Source organism: Cryptotermes secundus, unplaced genomic scaffold (genome assembly GCF_002891405.2).
Source record: "Cryptotermes secundus unplaced genomic scaffold, Csec_1.0 scaffold537, whole genome shotgun sequence".
NCBI lineage: Eukaryota > Metazoa > Arthropoda > Insecta > Blattodea > Kalotermitidae > Cryptotermes > Cryptotermes secundus.
In genome coordinates this window covers 745,996-770,919 of record NW_019740661.1, presented here as the reverse complement: position 1 = coordinate 770,919, position 24,924 = coordinate 745,996, and the positions used below count along the sequence as shown (strand labels likewise).

The following is a 24,924-nucleotide window of genomic DNA, read 5'->3' as shown; positions in this document are numbered from 1 at the left end:
TATATATCTGCAATCTTCTGGTCCTGTTTCTAACATGTACCAATGATTTAATTCCCATGTACTCATAAATGCACTCACAAACAAACACACACACAATCATGTAATACTATTCTACATGATCAAATATATACCAAGACATTATATAATTATGATAAGATTTCTTTTTTATACTCTGCCTATAAAAGGGAGTGATCTGTTCTTTCAGACAATGTTTCGGTGTAGTTTCCACATAACTGTCATCTCTGTCCTGCCAGAAGTTGCTTTACATGTTTCCAGCACTAAAGCCATGATAATGGGGGTAGATTAACTGGTGTTTCACAGTTATGAACTTAATAGCAGATAGTAATAGCTCATCTTGCAAATGTTGAAGGAAGAAAGGAGAATACTGGTGGCTCCATGGCTTCAAAAGCAAGTAGCAAAAAATTCTGTATTAGAAGTTAACCTCTGTGCACTCTCATCCATGTTTGCTTATTTATCGGTGATTTGCTTTGACCTGCCCAAGGTCAGGAAGTAACATACCATGACAAAACAAAATACTTCTCTTTCAGAATGCATCTGCATGCTGAAAAGAGCATGTGGGTTCTTCCTCTATCACTAGATGGTGCATGCAGCTACCTTTTGTGGTTCCAGTGATGCATGTAGATGATTTGCTACTTATTTCTTTGTCCTGATATGCTGTAAAATGCTAGGGTAGTATGAAAAATGAATGGGCTAGCAGGCAAGCCAGCAGAAGAACAGAGGAGTAGCTAGGAGTGAAAGCATTAATAATACTGATCTTAGAAATTCACTTTAAACTCATGTATAGCCAATGTTAATTACTAAGAAGAAATCTAGCACATTCACCAATGCATTTTAAACACATTTTCCCTTTTATTAGAGAAATATTCCACAAAATTGCAATTTAAAGACAGAGCAACTATGTAACAGGCATAGTGTTGAACACTATTTTATCACAACCAAGCAGCTCCCTCATTGCACCTCTAACAAATGATATTTTACAAATATATTAAGAAAGCTATGTTAATACAATGGATGACTCTTACTGTTTCTCAACAGTCTTGTCCCAGTTAAACTAAGTGGACTCGTGCCTGAACTCTCGATATGTTTCGGTATCATTCCTATACAGGAAAGATAAACAATCAATCTCCACCTAAAGCATAATGAGTTCAGTCCAACATTTAAAAAAGTCTATATGTTAGCAAACAGTACCAAGAGAGTTAAGGATGGAGCCAGTTGAGTAAAAAAAAAAAAATTCATTTTAGAGCGTCAGAAATGAAGATATTAAATGACTCGAGAAGAACAAGAACGGGGCGGAAGGACCAAGTAAGGAATGGCACAGAAAAGAGAGCAGGGAAACAGTGAGCACAGATACAAGAAAAGCATTTAAGGAAGGAAAGAGATAGAGAAGGATTTGTCATAAGATGACCCAACCTAAGAGAACGCTAAGTGATACTGAGATGATGATATTGACATTATCACATTCTAAGAAACAGTGAAGTTATCAGCCACAAAATTTTGTTTTCAAGTAACCTGTATGTTGTATTTTTAATATTATTTGGAATATGCTACATATGCTTCTAAATCATTTCCATCATGGAATCATGAACAAATAAATTTATTAATCTTTCAAAATCACCTTCAAAAATAAAATCTAGGGAAATGCAAGCCTGAGAATTATAATAAAGATCACAGCTCACAACTATTTATCTGGAAAAGGTACAGAAAAGTGTTATGCATACATGTTTTTCTTTGAGTTTAAAAAATGAAGATGTTGAATAAATGATTACCGAGGAGACAAAGTGAAGGAATACATACAAAACAGAGTATTTTGAGCAGTAAACAGAGGTACAATATGAACACTTACAAGAGGATACAAAGGACCTTTTGTAACGTTTTGATGGACATACAAATGGATGATTATGATAATAAATGGACTAGTCATAGTCATCAAGAAACTAATTAATATAATAATCAATTTGAGACAACNATGAAAAAAAAAAAAAAATAAAAATAGCTTTCATCACTTCTGTTTCTTCTTTAGCTGGCACAGATTCACAGATCCAACCATCTGGCATGTTCCAATTCGGAATTAATTTGTAACACCATACCTCCTTTTAGATAACGGAGAAGACTTCTTTGTCATGGGATAAACCTATTGCAGTACCTCCACACATATATATCACCAAAGAACACAGAAAAATGTGCACATATATACTAAGTAACCTAAACTGAGGAGAACTGGAATCCATGTTCACAGTGTTTGAATCATCCAAGACTATATGAACCTTATACCATTGGCAGATGAGTAGCTTTAGTAAATTAAACGAACAATTAACTGGTACAATTATAAATATATATACACTGAAACCTTCACTTCAGGTTTCTTTATGTAGGAGTGGAAGTGAAAGCTAGACTGGGGCAAATCTTAAACAGAAGTAATTTAACACTGACATTATTGACTCAGGACAACTGAGACTGAATATTAAACGAAGGAAAACCTTAAATCAGGGCATATTACATGGGATTCCACTATAAATGCTGAAGGAAAGACTCAGCACACAATAAATGACATTCTGCAGACCACTCATTAAGTCACATGGACGAAATATCAATTAATTTAAATATGGTCACCAATCAAACTGCAGAAATAGAAGGTACAAAAACTGTTTCAGTAAAAACAAAAGTAAAAGTATTCTTGTAACAGGCTGTGGAGGCCCATGGGGTTGTGAGATGTTGAGGTTTCCACATTGTCTACACAATTGGCTCAAAGATGGCAGTAAGGTTGTCAGCCTTATGCGCTGGCCAGACTTTTACGCCCAAGAACATTCCTAGAATACTCCTGGTACTCATTTCTGTTAGAGGCTGAGTCAACCCTAGGGCCATAGTGTGGCTGGAAGGATTAGGTAAATTGAAAACAATCCAATGACCTTATTGGCATTCGATCCCATGACCTTCCAGCTTGTAGCATAGTGCCTCAACCAATTATGCCACCATGTGCCAAAAGGACATAAAAAAACGATTTTTACAATGGTAGTATCATGCATGGTAGATGGCAGAAAAGTTGATTCACTGGTCATACTCAAGGAGAAAACAATGCCAAAAATCATGTTTCTTGTTGGAGTTTTTTTTTCAAATATATGAAAAATCCTTGATGGATGAAGAAGAAATTCAGTTATGGCTTGGTAATGTATGAAACAGGACACCTGATGGTTTGTGAAAATAATGTAGCCTATTGGTATGGGATATGCTTAAACCACATGTAGCTGAGAACACAAAGAAATGCCTGAAAAGAAGCAACACAGATATGGTAGCTACTCCTGGAGGCTTCACATCATTGGTACAATCATGAGATGCCTCTGCAAGGTTTTCAAGGTTTCCACTATGGAAAAAAGTGGACATTTACCAGCAAAAAAATCAATCACAAAAGGTGGGAATATTCATGCAGCTTTACCGAATGTACTATTACATTTTATCATCAATGCATGGAATGATGTAGGGGTTGGAATTGTCAAGGGGTCTTTCAGAAAAGAGTGACATATCAGATGGTTAGTATAGAGGACAAATTATTGTGGCAAGATGATGGGGAAGCTGAAGTTGAAGCAACACCATCTGATTCAGAGTTTGATCCTTGTGATGAATCACTTGAAAATACTTGTATGTCTCAGGATGTACTTAATGAATTTCCATCACCATGCTGATGACTAGGGTTTTGCAGGATTTGAATTAATTTTATATAAAAATAAACACAAATAAATAAATAAATAAAAAGAATAACTGAAAAACCATTTAGAGTTGTTTTATCTAGCAAATATAGCCCCAAATTCAAATTTTTTACTCAGAATTAAGGGGTAATCTTATATGTCAGAACTTACAGTACTTTTGTGGATATATATCTCACATCATTTTGGATAAGAAAGCATTGCATAAACAACTGCTATGCATATTTCAGGGATGGGATCTAAAAATAATGATGATTTCAATGATGATCAAAATAAAGTTTTGAAATCAACTTTCTTGGAATACAGTACTACGTAACACTGTGCGAGAAGAATGCTAAAGTTAATGCCAAAGCCTAATACTGGACTTGATGCTGTGCCAGTTCTATCAGTCTCCAAGCCTCACAATCCATCTTCTTAAGTTCCATCTTAATATTCTCCAATCATATCATTCTTGTTCTTCCAACCAGCCATTTCCCATTCCCCACCAAATTCTGCATGCATTGCTCATATCCCCCAACCTAGCAACATGTTCAGCCCAACATAACATCCAAAACTCTCTGTCTTATAAATACAAGGTGATTTGCATAAATCATGACGTTTGTCATGTAATATCTTAAATTTCTACCCGTAGTTTATTATCTTTCTTAAAATACAATATCATGTTTCATGCACATACAAAAAGTTGGTGCAAGGACACTGCACATACATTCTCATATGAGGTGGTATTGGAAAGTTCCTGGACTCTTATTGTTGTAACTGCCTCAGTGAAAGAAGATGAGAGGGGAGGCCAAGGTCACACTTCTGGAAGCCAATTGCATCAGTTTGCCATGTAACACTGTGGTGTGAATATGCATTGTTTTTAAACGAGTGCTTTTTCCACTTTGTGTTTTGCTCTGTCTGACATGGATGGCAAAATCAAGCAATGTGTTTACATTAAGCTTTGCGTGAAGCTCAGTAAATCTGCTACCAAAACTCTTGAAATGCTTCGTGAGGCTTTGGAGAACATTCTTTAAGCTGGACAGCGGTTTCTGAATGGCATTCATGTTTCAAGGTGAGCCAAGTGTCAGTTGAAGATGACAAATATTCAGGGTGACCATGCACCAGCAAAATGACAGAAAATGTTGAAAAAAATTCTAGACCTCATCTATGAAGGCCATCGATGAACAATCTATGAGCTCGCAGATGCTGCTGGGATCAGTTATGGAGTTTGCCAAAAGATTTTAACAGAAAATTTGAACATGCACTTCATCATGACAATGTACCCACCAACACGTCCCTGAAAACCATAAAATTTATGACTAACAACAACATGGTTATCGTGTCCCATCCTCCCTACTCACTGGACTTAGTCCCTTGTGATTTCGCTCTGTTTCCTGAATTGAAAACAATACTGAAGGGACAACGTTTTGAAACAGTGTCTGACATCCAAAGGGAATCACAAGCAGTACTCAACAGCATTGAGGAAAATAACTTCCACGGTGCTTTTGAAACGTGGGAAAAAATGATGGGATATACATCTCCAAGGAGACTATTTTGAAGGAGATGTCAGCCAAAATTGAGTAAGTTAAGCTATCATTTTTTTTACCTTGTCCGGGAACTTTCCGATAAAACTCGTATATGACTGACCTCGAGTACATTACCCTTGAAATGAAATTTACAGCTGTTCAGTAGACTACTGTTTGTTGCTAAATGCAGAACAACAATGACATCAGTTTAGCTAGCAAAACTGGTTTCAATGAAATTTACATTTTGTGTTTGGGTCCCTAGTACACATACTGTTATTTTCCTGATGATATTGCTGATGCAATTTTATTTAGGGATATATTCTCCACAGATTATAGAAATTTAATCAGGATCATCAGAGGTGTTTGTATTTCATTAAGGTCTATTTGAAGGACCCCCGTTCTTGGACCCAGAATATTCTTATTCACCAGCATTGACCTATGATGAACAAATTCTTAAACATCAAATATGAATAAAATAAATCAAACCATTCAGGCGCCACCAAGGCACAAATCCATAAATAGAGAGACAGATGGCATTCCTGAAAAAAACTTTTCACATTCAGGGCTGCTCAAAATATGTAAAACTGTCAAAATCTTGAGACTGACTCTTTTCTTTTTTCAATCACAACAAATCATATATACAACATATAGAGAAAGAAAATGTGACACATCTCATATTCTGATTTTCAGCATAATAGAAATCAGTCAGGTTACTAACTTTTAAAAATGAAGAAAACAGAAAACTGTTATTTCATGGATGTTGGGAGACAGAATGAAGACCTGCATTATCGGTAACCTGCAATATTTCAGTAAATTTCAAATAAATAATTATTAACAATATGAAAGTTTCTGTTTATAACAAGTTTAATACCAAATTGCAATTAAAATGATGCCACTCTAATTCCAGTGCTGTGGGGCTCATGTAGAGAAGAATCAGAGTCTCCTTAGCAAATCAGCAATCATGTGCTAGGTCATATTACTCACTCAAACTGATCAACTGGATGCAGTCATTTGAACAGATTTGTTTATGAAGAGAAAAATCACAGTAAAAATTGAATCAAATTTCCTTACAAAAAAAAATAAATGAAATAATTTTGAGTGACGTGACTAGACCTGCAGCATATCTGAATCCATGGCATAGTGAGGCACATTATAATGCAGTTTTATTGAATTATGACTGTAAAACTTACACTTTATTATGTAAAATACTATGGAAAATGTCGATTTGGTGTAAAACTCACACCTCTTGTCAAGAAATAAATCTATGAGAACTTGAATACTTGAATTGAATACAGAAGCTGGTTCTGTCTTCTTCTTCAAATACATGTTGATCTCTGCATCTAAGTATGGTATGTTTCTCATGTTGCAAGTAACCGACTGTTGGGTGGATTAAATAATTATCCTATGCCTCTCCTATAGCACATACTGGGGGGAGAAATACAGCAGTACATTCTGTCACATTTTGGGTACATTTATAACTACAAGATCATAGTCTTTGTTAACAGACATAACTATGAGATTCAGCAACAAGTTTTCTATTGGTACTTTATATTTTTGTAACTCTGAAGGTACCAGAAGCACTAATGATTTGAATTTGGGCAAATATTTTTTTTTCTCCCTTGAGCCCAAGAAAAACATAATGCCAAGGCACAAATATGTGAGACATGAACGTGAAAGAGTAGAATATATATTTTTTTAAGATTGCAAAATTCTTCACAGGTAAACAGTTTAGTTAGGAACCAAGTCACATGGGGGTTAATGCACAATTAAATGAGATGTAAGAATATATCTCTGGTTCTTACTTTTATACCTATTACATTAATTTCTCCTACTAAAATACACCCTCAAATTTACAATGCTCCAGAAGTGTTCTTTCTGGTCATTACATTTCCACATTCTTCATGTTACTTTCTAGAGACAAATTACAAAACAGGTTCTAGTGTGATAGTGAGTAATTTCAAAAGGATGTATCATCCCTTCTCTAAGGGAGGATCCAATAAAAAATGTTTCATACTTAGATGAACCTAAATATTAAGCCATTCAAGGTAGAGCACAAACCTGTTTTATATGACATTTAATGCCTGCATCAATTTTATTTGGAAGAAATACTTGAGGCTGTAAGTTCGTTGCTTCATAAGTTATTTAGCAACTGTATATCAGTTTCCAAGAAGCTGGATGAGATGAGAGGATGATTATGTTTAGTGAACAAGGAAGTATGAGAACATGGTCTACATCAAGGAACTTCTCATATTCACTGGGGGTGAAAACAGATCATCATATGCTCAGATGAGGAATAAAGTCCTCTAAAATTTTAGAAGTTTACATTTAAATAATCAATGTAGCCATGAATAATCTAACGTTAACATTATGTAACATAAATACTGTATATAGAGTATTAAATTTTCACTGTGACAAAAAGTCAGTAAATAAAGGAGTATGTATAGAAATACACTGTAAATTCATGAATATACCCCATAATAAAATAACACACATTATTACAAGACAACATTTCAATAACAGTCTTACTTACTTTTTCAAAGGCACTTGGCTGGCCCCTGGCGGTTGGCCACCATTTCTTGCATCAGTTACTCGACAGGCGACCATATTATATGCTGCGTACAAAATAAAGGAAAGCTGTAAGATCAAAGTTCAATGTGAGAAATGTATGTAACTGACCACATGTATACATGAGAAACAGGAGTCCATTAGTGCAGCATTTTAACAGTGCTTCAAAATTTGTGCCCAATAAGCATATAACTATGTATTATATTTCAAGTCACATATTAGTGCTATCATTGCTCATTTCAGGACAGAGGCCTTCCTAAGTCTAGCTTATAATTAATCATTCTTAGGCAGGTGTATGGAGCATAACATAAATGCTGAAAATGAGCTGCACAAATTTTCTCATGTTGTCCATCACATGTGTCACGATATTAAAACATAAAAAATCCCATATGCTTATCCTTTGGAATATTTTTGACCATTTGTTCTACAAATAAGAAAAGGTACAAGATAAGTTAATGCTTTCCTTAATCACCATGCTGTGAAGTAATACAGAGGGAATGGAAATAAAACTTCATCCACTCTTGCATCAGGTGGATGACCAGCCCTTGTTACTTTACTTACTGAAAAAAAAAAAACTCATGGCAATAAATCACTAGACAGGTCAGACGAGCCCCAGAGTCAGTCTAGAGGTGATGGTGACAAGAAAAATACTTCCCTGTTGCAAATTTAAGCCCTGTCATCCACATCATGTCACATTATTGAGTTTAGTTTCTCAAAAATGAGGAAAACAGAAATAAATTCAACAGAGTTATTTTTTAGAAAATTTCTAATTTCTAATTGAGCTTTTACTACCATAGCCAATAAGTTCGTGGACTGGCTGCAAAGTGTCGTTGCAGTGCACTACAGTGGATAGGTTGAGGCACGATATTATGCCCTGTCAGTTCATCTCTCATCACAGCAAGAGGCAGTTATGTGCAAACAGTGTAAGCAGAACTATGGCCTTTATTGTGAACTGCAGTTAAGTGCAAGTGGACAATGGACAAACATCAAGTTCTGCCAAAAATTAGGCAAATCCCCTAGCAAAATGTTTGGTGTATGAAGAATTGGCTGTTGCTACATGATAACGCCCCTGCACATCGCTTTGTTCTTGTCCAAGAGGAACTGGCAAGGCAATAGGTCACCATTTTGCCACAACCTCCATACTCACCTGATCTCACACCATGTGATTTTTTTATCTTTCACCGCTTGACAGCAAAGCTACGTGGTCGTGGATTTCAGTCGTCTGAGGAGGTCATCAATGCCACAAGAGACACCATACGGGAATTTCCTGCCAATATGTTTCAACACTGTTTTTGGCAGCTATATCAATGTTGGCAGACTTGCATAGTGGCCAACAGTGACTATTTTGAGGGCCAATGTGTATCTGTGTAAGTGTATGTGAATACCTTGTAATATGATACAACAAAACCAGAGTCCACGAACTTAATGACTGCACCACGTCTTTAATATATCCAGAATTTTTAACTATTAAGTTCATGATCACAGGATACATGCAGATGAATCTATATCAAAACAAGCTTTTGGAGATACACTGATGGCTGCCATGCATAAAAAATTCGGGAAGAACTTTTCATTTACTTTCATTTGACGCCTCCTTTTAGTTATCAAAGTAAGGAAAGCAGGCTAAAACACAGATTTTAAAAATTTTTGAGAACAGTCTGCATATGGCAGTGTGTGTCCCTAAATTTTGTTAAGCTGAAAACCCAATGGGGGAAGAGTGCAGACCTCTTCAAAACTGTATCAAGGCAATTTATACAGCTTTCTTAAAATCAAAAATCTGTATAAATAAGGTGCAGACCATGACTATATAATTCACAGAAGTTTTGAAATGTAGATTCTATGGATGTATATTAGGTATTGAAGTCTATTAGAAGTAAAATATTGCACAAAGTTTATGTAATAAATAGCCTATTCAGAAAAGTTTTGCCATCTTGGTAGAATAAGAAGATACTCTGTTTTCTAAATAGTGCTTAATCACTACTGTCTAATGGTGTACTGCAGCATCCTCTTGCACATCACTTATTACTTATTATTCATCATCTCATATGCAAATGTGTGTCAAAGTCTTAAAATTCGCTTTTAAATTTTAAATTATTTTTCACATCAATGACTGATATGGTCATAATTAGATGCTCTGAATTATATTCTTTGATGGAAATGCAGCAGTTTCTCAACATCAATTTTTGAAGCACCTGATGATGGTCATATCATTTGAAACATTTAGTACACCACTGATGTGAAAAATAATTTAAAACTGAAAAGTGAATTTTAAGATTTTGACACAAGTTTATGTAATGTATTATTTTTAAGTTGTTACAATATTTAAAAAGAGAAATTAATATCCTAAACCATAAAATCACAAAAACACCTTACACTGCAACAATGACTCACATGTAAGACCAGTCTCACATATCTACAAATTTTTATTCTGAAGTGCATGTTTCTAGAAATACATGACACAAGAATCACAATGTATAAATGAATAGTAATATTTATATGGATTGCTGAAATCTGAAATAGTAGTTGCCTTTCAGTACACATGGTATATACTGATGGTTGAGACAAAATTTCCTTTTTCCAACACAAAAACATGTTTACACACTTCAGCAAATATAACGACAAGCCATTTAATTTAAAATGGACATGTCATATAAATAAACCAACTTCATGGCACTCTGAAGTATCTGAATCATCCAGCTCATTATGTAAGTATGTCTGGTTTGTTTGCCAACTTGAATGGCATTACAGAGACTTCCCGTCTATCTGTCTGTACCTCTAGAATTTTATCTGGAAAACAGTGAGTCATAGAGCAACTTCACCAAGTTGCTAACAGTAAATCCATCAGCATCATTGCTTTCTAGAGATCAGAAGCAGTGTCCACTGGGTTGCTGTACTTACTGATGGACCAGTCATCAGAAGCAGTGTCCACTAGCCTCTCTATCAAATTATTACTATAATTTGTGATAATTTATTGAAAAAATTTTGAAAAACAGAGATTCTGAATTTTGAACACTAATGTATTGTGTTACACACAGAATAACCACTATATAATATAAGCAAAAATGGACAGATAAACAATCCATAAAGATATAATTATTTATTTTTACATCAGACCATCTTTGTAACCTATATTTCAAGATGTTTCAAACAATACACAGATAATCAGAAACTTTCTTCTAGATGCACAGATATCTAATTCAAAAGCTAAATAGCTGACTGTGACACCAGTATGAACAGGCCTCAAGACAGCTGATGTGAATAATGGAGTAATACTGCAGCAGAAGTCAATATGTGAGTTTGGCTGCAAAACAGTACTGCAACTAAAGCACTGCATTTTAATCCCATTATGAATAAAGATACTGTTCAAGCCCATGAATTGAAGTAGACTTTCTGTGGGAGTTCCAAAATTCCAAGGCATACTTTGGCTTTGGCCTGATTAAATTGAGGCATAGTAAGTACATATACAAGCACTTCAGGGAAGAAATTCTATAGGTTATGGGGGAAAATAAGGTCTAAAAGCTTTATACATTCACAAATTACATAATCAACATGACTGTAAAAATATAACTCTGAATCAAAGACACCTAGGTCCTTAATACTGCTGGTGTGTGTGTAATGGTAGCATGACAAAGCTGATACTTGTAACTCAGAAAATTTGTTTTCCTGGTGTATGACACAACATGCGTTTTAGCAAAATTAAATCTCATGGAGTTATCAGTGCACCAGTCACTCACAGAATTAATGTCAGATTAGACTAAGAGTAAGTTAATGATGCAGAAAATGAAAACAACAACAACAACAGTAATAGCATGTTCTTTCTTGGCTATTTAAAAGTGAAATAACATATTACTAAGAAAGAAATGCATTCAAGACTACAAATATGACTTTAGATAATGAGTTTATATTAAAAATATGTATTTTTCATAGTATATTATGCTTCAGAAACGTCCAAGTGTGTTAACAGGAGGTCCAGTTCTCAGAATTTTCAGTTAGGCATGTGACATGGAAAAATAATGAATATATGCAGGAATGAAGTGCACAAATATGTTATAATCTTAAGAATGGAAACTGCAAATGTATAAAAACACATATACTACTATATACCTTGCATGTGGATACAAAGGTATATAATCAACACTTGGCCTGAATTATGCCCATATGAGTTAGATAAATCAGAGAGAAAGTGATGCCAGTAAGAACTGCATTTCATTGCCTAACCACTGTACCAGATCCTAACTACATCCTACTTCTGACTCCCCATTCATTGCACTATATTCTACGTAGGTCGTACCGAAAGTCATGAACAACTTCTTTTTGCATGCAACCTGGGAACAGCAGACAAAAGAGAGTAGTGGTAGGTGGAACCAGCTGTTATGTTAACTTTGAGTGTCTCGTGATGTCAATAGCTTGCATCACGTGACCAGTATCACTCCTAACAAAATGACCAACAACGACATGTCGTTTCCCCAGCATGCAGTCATCGAATTTCTTGTGAAAGAGGAAATCCCTGCTGCAGAAATTCACCATAGACTTCAGCATGCTTATGGAAGTGTGTGCATGGGTGCGAGCAGTGTTCGAAGATGGGTGAAACATTTTAAAGTTGGGAATACCAGCATTGAAGATGAGCCCGCAAGCGGTCGTCTTCGAACAGCCTCAACTGAATGCAACAAGGAAAGAGTGGATGAGATCATTCAAGATGACAGGTGTGTGAATGTGGACACAATAGCCTGAAAACTTGGAATAGGGCACAGTGCAGTACAGAAGATGATTGAAAGCTTGGGCTATAGGAAAGTTTGTGCTCATTAGGTCCCGCAGTTATTGACCAAGGACCACAAAGGTCAGTGAAAAGCCATCACCTCAGAACTGCTACAGAGATATCGACACGAAGGCAATGATTTTTTGTTCTTTATTGTGACAGGTGATGAAAGCTGGTTTCACCTTTCGAGCCTGAAATGAAACGGCAGAGTATGGAATGGCACCATTTGCATTCTCCATTAAAAAAGAAGGCAAAGACAGTGCCATCAGCTGTGAAGGTGACGGGCACAGTCTTCTGGGATGCAGAGGGGTTTATTCTGGCCGAATTCCTGGAACCTGGGCACAGTCTTCTGGGATGCATAGGGGTTTATTCTGGCCGAATTCCTGGAACCTGGGCACAGTCTTCTGGGATGCAGAGGGGTTTATTCTGGCCGAATTCCTGGAACCTGGGCAAACCATCAATGCTGCTCATTATGTCCAGATCCTGCACAAGTTCCGTCGTGCACTGCGCGATAAACATCTGGGATGAAACATCATCATCCTACATGACAACGCTCGCCCCCACGCTGCTTGCCTCACATTGGAAGCAATTGCAAAGATGGGGTGGGAAGTTCTTCCACACCCCTCCTATAGCCCTGATCTGGCACCCTCCAACTACCATCTTTTCGGATTTGTGAAGGATCAGCTGCATGGACAACGTTTTGAGACAAGGGAGGCAATTCAGAAAGCAGTGCGTCAGTGTCTTCGGATGGCTGGAACGGAATTTTACATAAGGGGAATTTTCAAACTCCCAGAATGCTGGGAGAAATGTGTACAAAGAAGTGGCGATTATGTGGAAAAATAAAGAAAGGTCTGTAGACTGAGGTGGTGTATTTGGTTTGTCAATAATAGAGCATGTTACTTCACAAAAAACTGTTGCTTGTGTACACAAGCATCACAACACACAGACAAGCAACATCAACTACCGACAGACAACACACGTCAACAACATCCCGAAGCAAAAAGATTGGGCCAAGCGGGAAAGAATTCTAGGGATTTTAAGAATTCTTACTTCAAATAACGAAACATAATTTTACAGAATTAACGACGAATCAAATAAGAAAGCTACTGTGGTGTGTGAAAAACTTTTAGTGAACCGACACTCTGGGTAATTTTAACTATTTGTAATTATTTTAATTAACTGGAACGTGGCTATCTTGGACAAAGTGAAGTTTTGTGTGTTGGTGATTTCTTTTTCTACTATAAATGCCTCTGATGATGGCTCCGTGGTGAGCCGAAACATGTAAGGCAGGTGGTGACGAGGTGGAAAACTTAAAAAAGTGTCACATTTGACGGAAGGAACTTGATTGTTAATCACTGGTCTGTTTTAATTAAAAGGTAGCTTCAAACTGCTGTCATCTACACCTCAAGGCAAGGAGTCTGCAGTTTTTATTGAGTAGGGGTTTATTCTACTGGGCAAGTCACAAGACTTCCTAGACATCTGTTTAAACGATCTTGCCAGGGACTAAAATTCACATTCACACTACCTTAAGAAACAAAATTATTAACAAATATCCTTACTTACCTTTCTCTTGTTTCCGACGTTTCCTCTTGTTGCATATCTTAACAGCACAAACTGAGAGAATAATAGCAACAATGAAGAAGAGTATACCACCTACAACACCTGCAGTTATGGCCTTATGTTTGACTCTTGCAGGTACTGGATACTTCACCTCTTCACTGCTTTCATAACTTTTCAGAGAATTGGCCAGCACACGGAAGTAGTAGGTTCGTCCACCAACCAGATTCTTCACTGTAAGCCGACAAATTGAAATATCAGTAACACTCTCATATTATACCAGTAAAATGAACTCAATGACTGACTGAACTGAATTAACTACACAGTAAATTAGCAAACCAGCTAGCTACCTTACTGACAGAGTGGCTGACTAGCTAAGTAAGAGATTATCTAGCCAAGTACTAATTGAATGGCTTCTCAACTATCCAGCTATCTGAAAGATCAGCTAGTTATCCAATTAACTAATTAGTTAGGCAATAAACCAGGTACCTACCTGAGTGAATGACAAAGTCCATGGTACAGGATCTTCCTTCTGTAGTTTATCTCAACTAGAACTTCTGCTTTTGTATGTAAGCTGAAGGCTTATCACACATATCACAAAACTCCTATACCAGGTTCTACCCTGAATCAGTTAAATCTTGGTTACATCTTCATGCCCTGTTTCCCTAAGATTATTTTAAATTGTTCTGTCACCTACACCTTGGTATCTTCATAAGGTCTCTACCAAATAAGATTTCTGGCAACAATTTTGTATGCATGTATCTGTTTGCATGAATTTTATAATGTTCCTCATTAAATAATATTTTACAGCCCTGAGTTACTTCAGCTCCCTCAGGTCTAAATACTTTCTCAACAGTTTGCTTTCAGAGCCTCAATATAAATTTTCATTCAACGTTAGGATCCCAATTTCAAAAGAATATAAAATAAAAGATTAGCTAGCAGTCTTATGTACAAGTTGCCTTCAGTTTTTTGAAAGAAGAAAAATAAAGACTTTCTGAACAGAATACAAGCAAGTAATCCCTGAGTTTATGCTGTTTGTAATTTCAGCATGAACATAATTTTCATTTGTTGATGCTGCTCCCAAGTGCTTAAAATTTTCTGCATTCCTGTATTCTTGTTATGGTACATGAGCATATAGGCCTACTTGAGTCTTTCTTAATGTATAACTAGGTCAGCCTCTTTAGTAGTTTTAACATGTTCAAGCAAGGATGACATACAGGCTGATCACTGCTTGGTTAAAAATAAATGTAACTCTGCTCACTGATGCTCAAGAAATAAAAAATGTTTCATCTTATTTCTTGCAATCTAGGAGTCAGTGCTTTTGTAATTAGCATAGAGGGAAATTAAATTTCTACCAATACAAGCAGGACCACTAATCGGCAGTACGTCAGATGGATAAGATTATCACAAAATATGACTGTACAGAATTAAGTCTCTCTCTGGTATTAGAACCCAATGGTTTTAACCACTAATACTGAAACTCATCCCATCCCCACCTTCTCTCCTTTGAATGTATTTCCCTAAGATCTATCTTAATAATATCCTCCCTTCCCAAGTGGTTTCCCCACCAAAGTTCAGTATGTGTTTCATAACTCCCATCTAACTACATGCCTGGCCCATCACAGCATTCTCAATTTATCACACTAATAATGAGAGGTGATATATAAAAGAGTACACGATATGTGTTATGGTGTGAATAAGTTAAGTGCTTCCTTCATTTTGTTATATTTGATCTCCTAAACTAGAACTCACCAAGATAGGATGTTTCTTCAGGTCGTATTGAGGCTTTGTTTAAGGTCTTCCAACCGGAATCTGTCTTGTACTTAATGGTGTAGTACTGTACAAGATGGGCTCGTTCCAGTGGGGCTTGCCATGTGATCAGAAACCCATTATTGATCTCAGTGACTGTGAGATTGCGAGGTGGTCCAGGTTTAGGCCCTACCAATATTAACACCTCATTAAGACTGTAATAACCTTTATGAAATCCATATGCTACTTTACTTCTTGCAACAAGTTCAAACAAATCATACATCCTGTAATTATTCAAATAATCTGACATCATTCTTCCAGGATAAATAAAATATTTTGAACACACTCCACAAACATTTATCAAATTATATTTTACATTATTTTCTTATTATTTAATTCTTAGAATATGTACATTAATATAACTTATGCTAGTAGCATGCTTTAAAAATTTTATCAAAATGGATCATCTGAGAAGAGTACATGTGATTTTGGAGATCAACATTTATCAAAACAGGTGATATTAAACATTTCAGTGATATGCATTTGACGTTCCACTGTGATGAATGGAATTCAATGCATCTTACATTTCTATTCCCTTAACTGTTAAGATGATATTCAAGTTACTTTTGCTTTACCGCTGTGCCAAGTGGACCCAGATGGACTCCACCCCTCACTAAGGGGAAAAAAAATTTACTTTTGCTTTATGTCACATATAAGATATGTTGTATTGTCCTATTTCTTTAATATGACCACTAACTTGCTTGAGAGAGGACAGAATATTAGAGATGTGGGTAATGAAGGTAGTTAGCTCTGATGGTGGTAGTGGAATTACAAGCAGAAACACTGTTGGTTTGCATACTATGAGATGGCTAGGTTAAGAAATTTCCTTAAGAAACCTGGAGGTTTACTACTGTGTCCAAGAAAGCCTGCACTTGCTCCATATTCTGAGAGCATTCTATCTGATCCAAATCTTAATGCTGTGCTTCATAAAGACCTATTCTGATACTATCATCCCCTTTTTCCATGTGCCCTGTATGTTCCAAACAATTTATCAGTCCTGACTTAATCACATAACCAATATTAGGGGAAAGATACACATTATGAAGTTCCTCATTCTTCAATTTTTTCACTCTCTTGTTATTTTGTCCTATGTTCAAATAAGCCCTTCAGCATTTTGATCTTAACCACCAGCAAAATAAGGCACAATACATTCCACTTATTTTATGTGTTTACAGAATAACATCAAGAAGTTTTGCATTTATTGGTAATTATCAATTCAGTTGTTATGTTGTTCCTACTTACACACATTAAGTACTAAGTGCAAGAGATATTACAAATTGTATACACAAGTTTAGAAATGATATCTAATATTTGTACTTTAAGATACAAATTTTGCTTCTTGGACATACCAGGTGGCTATAAAGCTATATTTTAGAGTGTAGCAATTAGTACTCAGGAGGTTCTGGATTCAAATTTTGAATGAAAAACTAAATACTTACTGAGGTTTTTGTAACTTCATTTAGTCCTTTTATGAAAATGCCAGGACAGTAACAAAAATTATGTGACAATGACTTCCATCTCAAGCCATTCAAATTAAGCAATGAGATTCATCCTGTTTTTTAATTCTCTATACCATATGTAGTTATTATAACATCTTTAAATTAACCACCATACAAGCCAAATATCAAATATACATGACATCTTAATTGTTCCCCAAAATAAAAAACCGTAATAATATAAACAATACAGTCATTTATGTCAATTAAGAAACAAAAGATACAAGTACCTTTAGGGCGCAGGATCGGTGGATAAAGAGTGCCTCCTGTGGAATCAGTTGGAAAGATAACAAGACTATAATCAAATATGTCTGGAATAAAATAAAACAGTGGAATAAAGGCAATGATGTGTAACAAACCAAAAACATAAATTTTGTGTACAGTAGGCTCTTGATTATCCATGGGCAAATTACCTGGACTGCAAGCCAACTGTGTAACTTTAGGAACCCCCTCAATTATTCATTACAGCTTCCTGTAATAATTTAAGTGTTACCCATTATACCTGTTTCAGTTATATGTATCAGCAATATTTAATAATAATAATAATTTACAACAGACTGTATATAATCTCACCCAGTGGCTGCTTTCTATTATATCACATAATTGCTTCTCGCACTGACCAAATACCAGTAAACAAGGGCTGCTTTCTTCTACTGGAAAGATATTTTCATGACGGTATCATGATAAATAGCAGTAGTAGTCCAGAAGAAGCTACAGTTCACAATTATTTACAGGTTTTGGCTTCACACAGTGTGTTGATGACATCCAACTTAATTAGAGAGTGTTGATACAGCCATCATATTCTATTTAACATTTCTGTGGGATAGTGTTCCTTACACTTTCACATTTAATTTATACTTATGGTGCAATTTTCTTTTATTTATTATTCTTGAATTTAGTCAGTAGTGTAATTTAACCCCACTTAATTTATTCTGTACCTAGATAAAAAACAGCAGAACAGAAAATTGTGTGGTATTGACAACAAGAAAAAATTACATTTAAGTGCAGAAAGTTATTTTATTTTTGTGTTAAGCATGATGTGAAACTCATGCAAATGCAATGAAGTTTGAGTGCACTGCGAAAATAGCTAGAAAGATGTAATTTCAAAAGATTAGTTTCAAGTAATAAACAAATGCAGCATGGACAGTAGATATTTCTATATCTCTGAATTATATGTTGTTTTTAATTACCTGTGCTACTTAACCCCACTTTTACCATGGATAATCAATAGTTTACTGTATAATAAAACCACCCTTCAGGAAACTGGACAGGGATTACAAATATACAGAAATTAGTAAATGGGACAGAGGGTACAACACATCAACATAAGTGTGGAAACAAAACTGGTAACTAACAAAATAAATTAATAAAGGGCATATTCATCACTTTAACGAATTTTCAACATGTCCTGCTTCACTCTTCTAAACAATACCATAGAAGAGGAGTGATTCAGTGTGTAAGTGCTAATTCTTTCCGCTGAGCAATATTAACTGCATTCTCTCCAGCAGAAGAAAACTTAGACACTAAAGACACATAAAATATAAAACTGTCCCTGTGCTTAACTAATTAATCACCGTGCCATGAAAGCACATGGAGGAGTGGATGTAAAGTTCAATGTTTTCTTGACCTTGGCACTGTTTGGATGTGAGTGGTCAGCTTCATGCTGCTTGACTCCCAGGAAAAGAACCCTGGTACCCACTGGATACGAGGCTGGGTGGGCCTCAGAGCCAGCTCTTTTTATTATTATTATTATTATTTTATTTCATTACATTCCATTCATCCATTCAAGGTCAAATGACCTACAGGATATAGAAACTGTCATCATAAATATAAAACAATACTATAATAGTAAATCTCATATACATGTCATAAATCTTACAGTAGTCATCTGAAACAATTTTACATAGAATACAAATATGGTAATAAAAGTAAATTACAACTATGAACTAAATAATATAAAGGTATTTATTGGGAAGTTGCTTTGTAAAATTCATCAATGCTATAAAATGCATGTTCAGTGAGATGGCTTCTCAATGAAGATTTGAATTGGTTAAAGTCTTTAGATAACAATTTAATATTCAGAGGTAAGTGTGGAGAAGAGAAAATTCTTGCCCCTACTGGGAATCTAATTCCAACTCCTCAGTCATCCAGCCCATAGCCAGTCACTATACTGACTGCACTATACCATCTCAGAAGTGAGACAGATACTATGATATAATACAAATAACATACTTGAATTGCTGTTACTAAAACTAAATTATTTTATAAATTCTGATATGATTTAGCATTAGGGATCTGAAAATATATGCTGAAATTCACACAAACATAAAATATAAGGGCAGAACACTTTCAATAATGATCACCCTTGTTTGGAGGATGATGAGAAAAGTAAGGAATGAATTCTAGTCAGTACCAGTAACAGTTTCCTAGTTACCTCAGAAAATAACAAAGCTGGAAATGGACACTGAAATTTGGAGTAAAAGACACGTATACACATTATTTTTCCTTTCCCCCCACCCCTTTTTTTTCCCGTGCCTCATTGACCATAGATGTTTATGTATTGCATACTCAGATCTAATATTACAAAGACAGTATTACACAGACATAAACTATTCTTCTGTATTTCACTGAATTCATGATGCACTGGAAAATGATTAAAACAGAAGCTGTTTTTGTTATCTTTCCTATAATGAGTCATTTTGCACTAAAGTGATAAAATTATATTTGAGCTGCATCTAAAATGGGGCTTATACTGAAATGCTACAAGCCAATTAATTACCATTGTCAAATGAACAACGACACCAATAAAATTCACAGCTTCTGACAGCAGAGTCTGCTAAATAATAATAATAATAATAATAATAATTTCGTTCTTGTGTCAATATATATTCAAGTCAACATTCATTGCACAGATACAAATTAAAATCCTTAGGTCATTCAGCTGTGGTCTTCTCCCTGGGTTGGTGCATGGAGGCAGAGGCACAGTCAAATTGTACAGCTGCACAGTTCAACACTGCACTAAGCTGTGCTATAACAGACTAGAACAGGACTCAAACATGTGATGGGCTTCCTACAAGGATCCATAGCCAAAAAGGAACTATTAAAACTAAATAGGAACCTGATAAAAAAAGGCACAGTCATCTAAAAGGACATATATAAATTGAAACTAACACATAATTCCATTTGCGCAAGGTGCATGAACAAAAATGAAGCAACCTCACATATCCTGTGTGACTATGAGGCTACAGTTTACTTTACATTTCATCACCTGGGCCATTATTCTGTGGAACCAAATGACTGCCTACTTGCTTTGTGTTTGAAGTGTGGGATTGTTGGGGGAAGGGAAGGGGATGTACAACAGATCACAAGATACTTGCATTGTATGGCCCAGTGTGGCCCACTACTTATTTTTTCATTCAGGCTGTGCAATGAAGTATCAGACACAAATGCACTTCCGCTTTGAATTTTTTAAAAATGTATGGTATTCTTACTATACTAAATTCCTTGTTTCTGTTAAATAACTTCATTGCTACCTGTCTTCCTTGTTTTTAGAGCAAAGAGACATAACAGCTTTTTTCTTAAGAAATATTCTATTACCATTACATCCACAAAGACTGCAGTTATTCCCTGAATACACTGTGTAACAAACATACATACAGATTCATTGTTCTCCTGGCCCTAATGTTCAGCAGCAGTACCACATTATCAGACGTGAAAATTAAGCATGAACATCTCACTTATTCCATTCTACAACCAGACAGTAACAAACTAAATTTTTCCACACTTTCACATAAAGAAATTGTTCAGTACAGCCTGATATAAAAAAACAAACATCCTATAAATTGACTCTTTTACAGTACTCATATTTACAAAATCAATTCATTGATAAATCAAACAATGACAGAGATATATGTCAAACGTGACAAATAAATTAAAGAAATTTACATCATCAATGCCTCTGAACTGCAGTAAATGAAACTACAAGCTTTGAAAATCAGTGGAGAAACAGCCCACCTGACAATGGTATGCTTTTAAAAATTATAACTGAACAGATTATGGGCAACTTATTTGCCATGGAATAATCATAAATTAAATTTCTTATTTAAGCTGAAAATATATTGTTGTTCTATGTTGAAATGTTTCTCTTTAGTGACCTTTACTGTATTTTTTTGCATTAGATATCAACGTGTTTACTGCGTGATTTCAGTAAATATATCTGATACATGTNAAGCCGCAAACCGGTTAATCCGCCCCCGGATAATCGAGAGTTGACATTTGTATTCATCTGGCCTACAGGTGCAAGCAGACACATTCAGCCTTCTACTTCACAACTTAAGTGTCAAAGAAGAGAACAGCAATTGAAAGTCGTGAAAGAGGGCTATAAAAACACTTCATATTATCCTTCAGTAAGAATTACTAGTCTCACACTGCTGATGTTAAAATATGCTGTTTCTGTTTATCTACAATGCTAATAAATAGCAAGAATCAAGTCACTAGCAAAAACAAGGTAAAGAAACTTCTGTTTCTCATGTTTCAGACAACTTACAACATTCACCACCTGTCAGGTTCTTTTTAACTCAAGGATTACCAAGTATAAGAATGAAAATTAATAATCTGGTCCCACGTTTAGAGAAATAAGCTATACCGTCTGTATATTAAAAGCTGTTCTTCAGTCTTTCTATGGACTGCATCAGTCCAACCCTGAGAAAATATAGAATGTGGGCAAAAATCTTGGTTAATATTGTCAATTATTCATTTTGTTTAATTTCTCAGTCTAAAAATTTCAATAAAATATCAACGTATTAACTTAGGGCTTTGAAGTTTTAAGTGACGTTACAGGGTGACAAATATGTTAAAAAATATGCCCATACTTGTTTAAGAAGAGATAGTAACCATCTCACAGGATTTTTTTTATTTTTAATTTTTTAATTCGCTTAGTGGGGGGTTGAGTCCAACTGAGTCCATGCAGCACGGAGGCCACTGATTGGCCTATTGTAGCCTGCCCCAGGTGATTATGATGATGGAGAATTTGGTGGAATGAAGATTGGCAGGGGAAACCGAAGTACTCAGAGAAAACCCGCCCCAGCACCACTTTGTCCACCACAAATCCCACTTGACCAGATCTGGGATCGAACTCGGGCCACCATGGTGGGAAGCCAGCGACTAACTGCTTGAGCCTATCTCACAGAATTACTTTTGCTACCAAAATGTGACATTATTTTATTTAAATAGAAAATAGCTTACACAGTTCATATTCTGAGATCAAACATAGTGGTCATTTGGTTAGTATTCCTACGTGTATTTGAGAGGTTCTGGGTTTTAACCCAGACAGATTTCCATGGTTTCCCTCAGCTCCTATGAAAATTTGGAGTACTGCATTAAAGTTGGCCAAAATTCTTGAGAAAATGTCATTAAATAACCCACTAATCAATAAACCCTTTACACTGAGAAGACTTGATTAATCTATGACACCATGAAAGTTTTAACAGTCTATGTTTTATTAACTCATCGCATAGGTTGATGTAGCATTAATGTTCTAGACTTGTACTCAGGAGGTGCTTAGTTTGAATCTTGGCTATCCTGATTGAGGTCTGTCATGGTTTTTGGTCCTTCCTGGTAAATGCTAGGATGGTTACTCAATTAGACCATGACTGCTTTCTTCTAAATGCTTTCAAATTCATTGTTCATTGATAATCCTAAAATCTGATGCTATACAGTCGGAGATACTGACAGCACAGTAAAAGAAATCAGAGATAAAAATTATGAACCATATCATCACTGTCATCAGCAGTGTGAGAGAAGACTAACATGTGAATAAAACACTCAACATACAACCACATCTCAATCAAAACTGGGTGAAATCTCTAAGAAAATGCCAACTGTCAAAGAAAGGAAACCCAAAACAACACATGAGGCCAAGCAGAGAAACACAGGACAGAGAAGGGCAGTTTAGTGGAACCATCAAACACCAGTAGCATAATGTCATGAGGGCACCACAGCCTGGGACTTAATTCCAAGTGGGAGTATTTGGATTCTTTTATTACCACCATATCTAAAAGGCAAAGGATACCAGCAAACAAAAACAGTCCTGTTCCCTGAAATGCTGGATAATTGCCCATCACAATAAGATGTCACAATACAAGAATGAAAACAAAATAACGTAAACTCAGAATTCCAGACACTGTAGTCTTTTTCTTCATTTATGTAACACATTTATTTTGCAAATTCATCTGGGCAGTTTAAGAATATGTCCTAATCCAATGGTATATGTTGATGGATATGAAAGTCTGTTCATTTTGTTGAATTTTAAGCAGCCTTGATGAGTGTGAATCTTGCATGACTTAAACTCAAAATAGTTTATTTGCTTGACCACAGATGAAGTTACCATCCACAAAATTAAGTATGATATACAGTGTAAATAAATTCTACTCTCATTTACTGTGATATTTTTAAGGTATTTGTTTTAAATATTATAACTCATATTGTTTCAGAATTCTATGCCAAAAGATGAACAACTTTCTATAAATCATATAACAGACATGAATGCAACTGTTATGTCTAGATGTTTAAGTGTCAGTGATACAGACAGTACAAATAAGTCCCCAAACCAGGATGTAACTGTGTAATTGTGCTTAATGAATGATGGCTCCAACAAACTCTTAAGGCAAAACTAAGAGCTGAGAGATATAAAAATAAGCAGGAAGTGACAATCGACAGAAGTGCCTGCCAATGAGGAAGATCTTACCATAGTCCACTGTTGCAGATGGGAATTCTGGTGTGCCAACCCGAGGCGGGGAAGATATACCTACATCAACGTACGTGGAAACCAAAGAGAAATCAGACCAACCCAAGGAAAGAAAATTAGGCTGCAAGACGTCTTCACAGGAAATATGTTCACATTTAGTGTACAATCCTGCACTGTATGAACAGTGCACAATTCACGCTTCATTCTATGTCTCTATAACACATTGTACCTCATTCTTATGCCCTTGAGTCCACCTAAACATCTGTCTCTCTAAAATACTTTTTAAAGTTATTTTCTGCCTATGAAGTGACCTCTTTCCAGGATTTTTCCAACCCAAATTTTGTACACATTTTGCGTCTTCATATGTATGCTATATACTGTATCTTCTCACCTCAACATTTTCCATTTAATAACTAGTACAATACCAGGTCAAAAATACCAATTTTGAAGATCCTCCAGTCTGTCATTACTTTATTTACTATTAGTTCAAATAGTCTCCTCAGCATTTTCTTCCCATGTACTTTGTTCTCCTTTCAGGTTTGAAAATAAAATGTTGCACCCACATAAGAAGTAGGTAGAAATATAATTTTATAAATCTGAATCTTAATTTTTTTTTCAGAGAGATGATTATGAAATTAATAGTAGCACGTATTTCCTGATATGGCTCTTATATTTTCAAATTTTAAACTGACACTAACAATTCTTTCTAAATAGTGATAGATACATAGACAGACAGCTGGAAAGATGACACAGATAGACAGACAGGCAGACA

The 24,924-nt window shown here is 35.6% G+C and overlaps 1 protein-coding gene across 3 annotated transcripts in view; it reads right to left on the bottom strand.

The window, feature by feature from the left end:
- Positions 1-24,924, bottom strand: part of LOC111872495 (protein turtle) — a 480,259-nt gene that overhangs the window by 30,071 nt on the left and 425,264 nt on the right. For all 3 annotated transcript variants that reach the window (XM_023866469.2, XM_033754723.1, XM_033754724.1), the window contains 5 exons: positions 24,153-24,212; positions 17,638-17,718; positions 15,855-16,040; positions 14,109-14,336; positions 7,755-7,836 (listed from right to left, as the gene is read on the bottom strand). In XM_023866469.2, the coding sequence (XP_023722237.1) occupies positions 7,755-7,836; positions 14,109-14,336; positions 15,855-16,040; positions 17,638-17,718; positions 24,153-24,212 (637 nt within the window). The remainder of the gene's footprint in view (positions 1-7,754; positions 7,837-14,108; positions 14,337-15,854; positions 16,041-17,637; positions 17,719-24,152; positions 24,213-24,924) is intronic.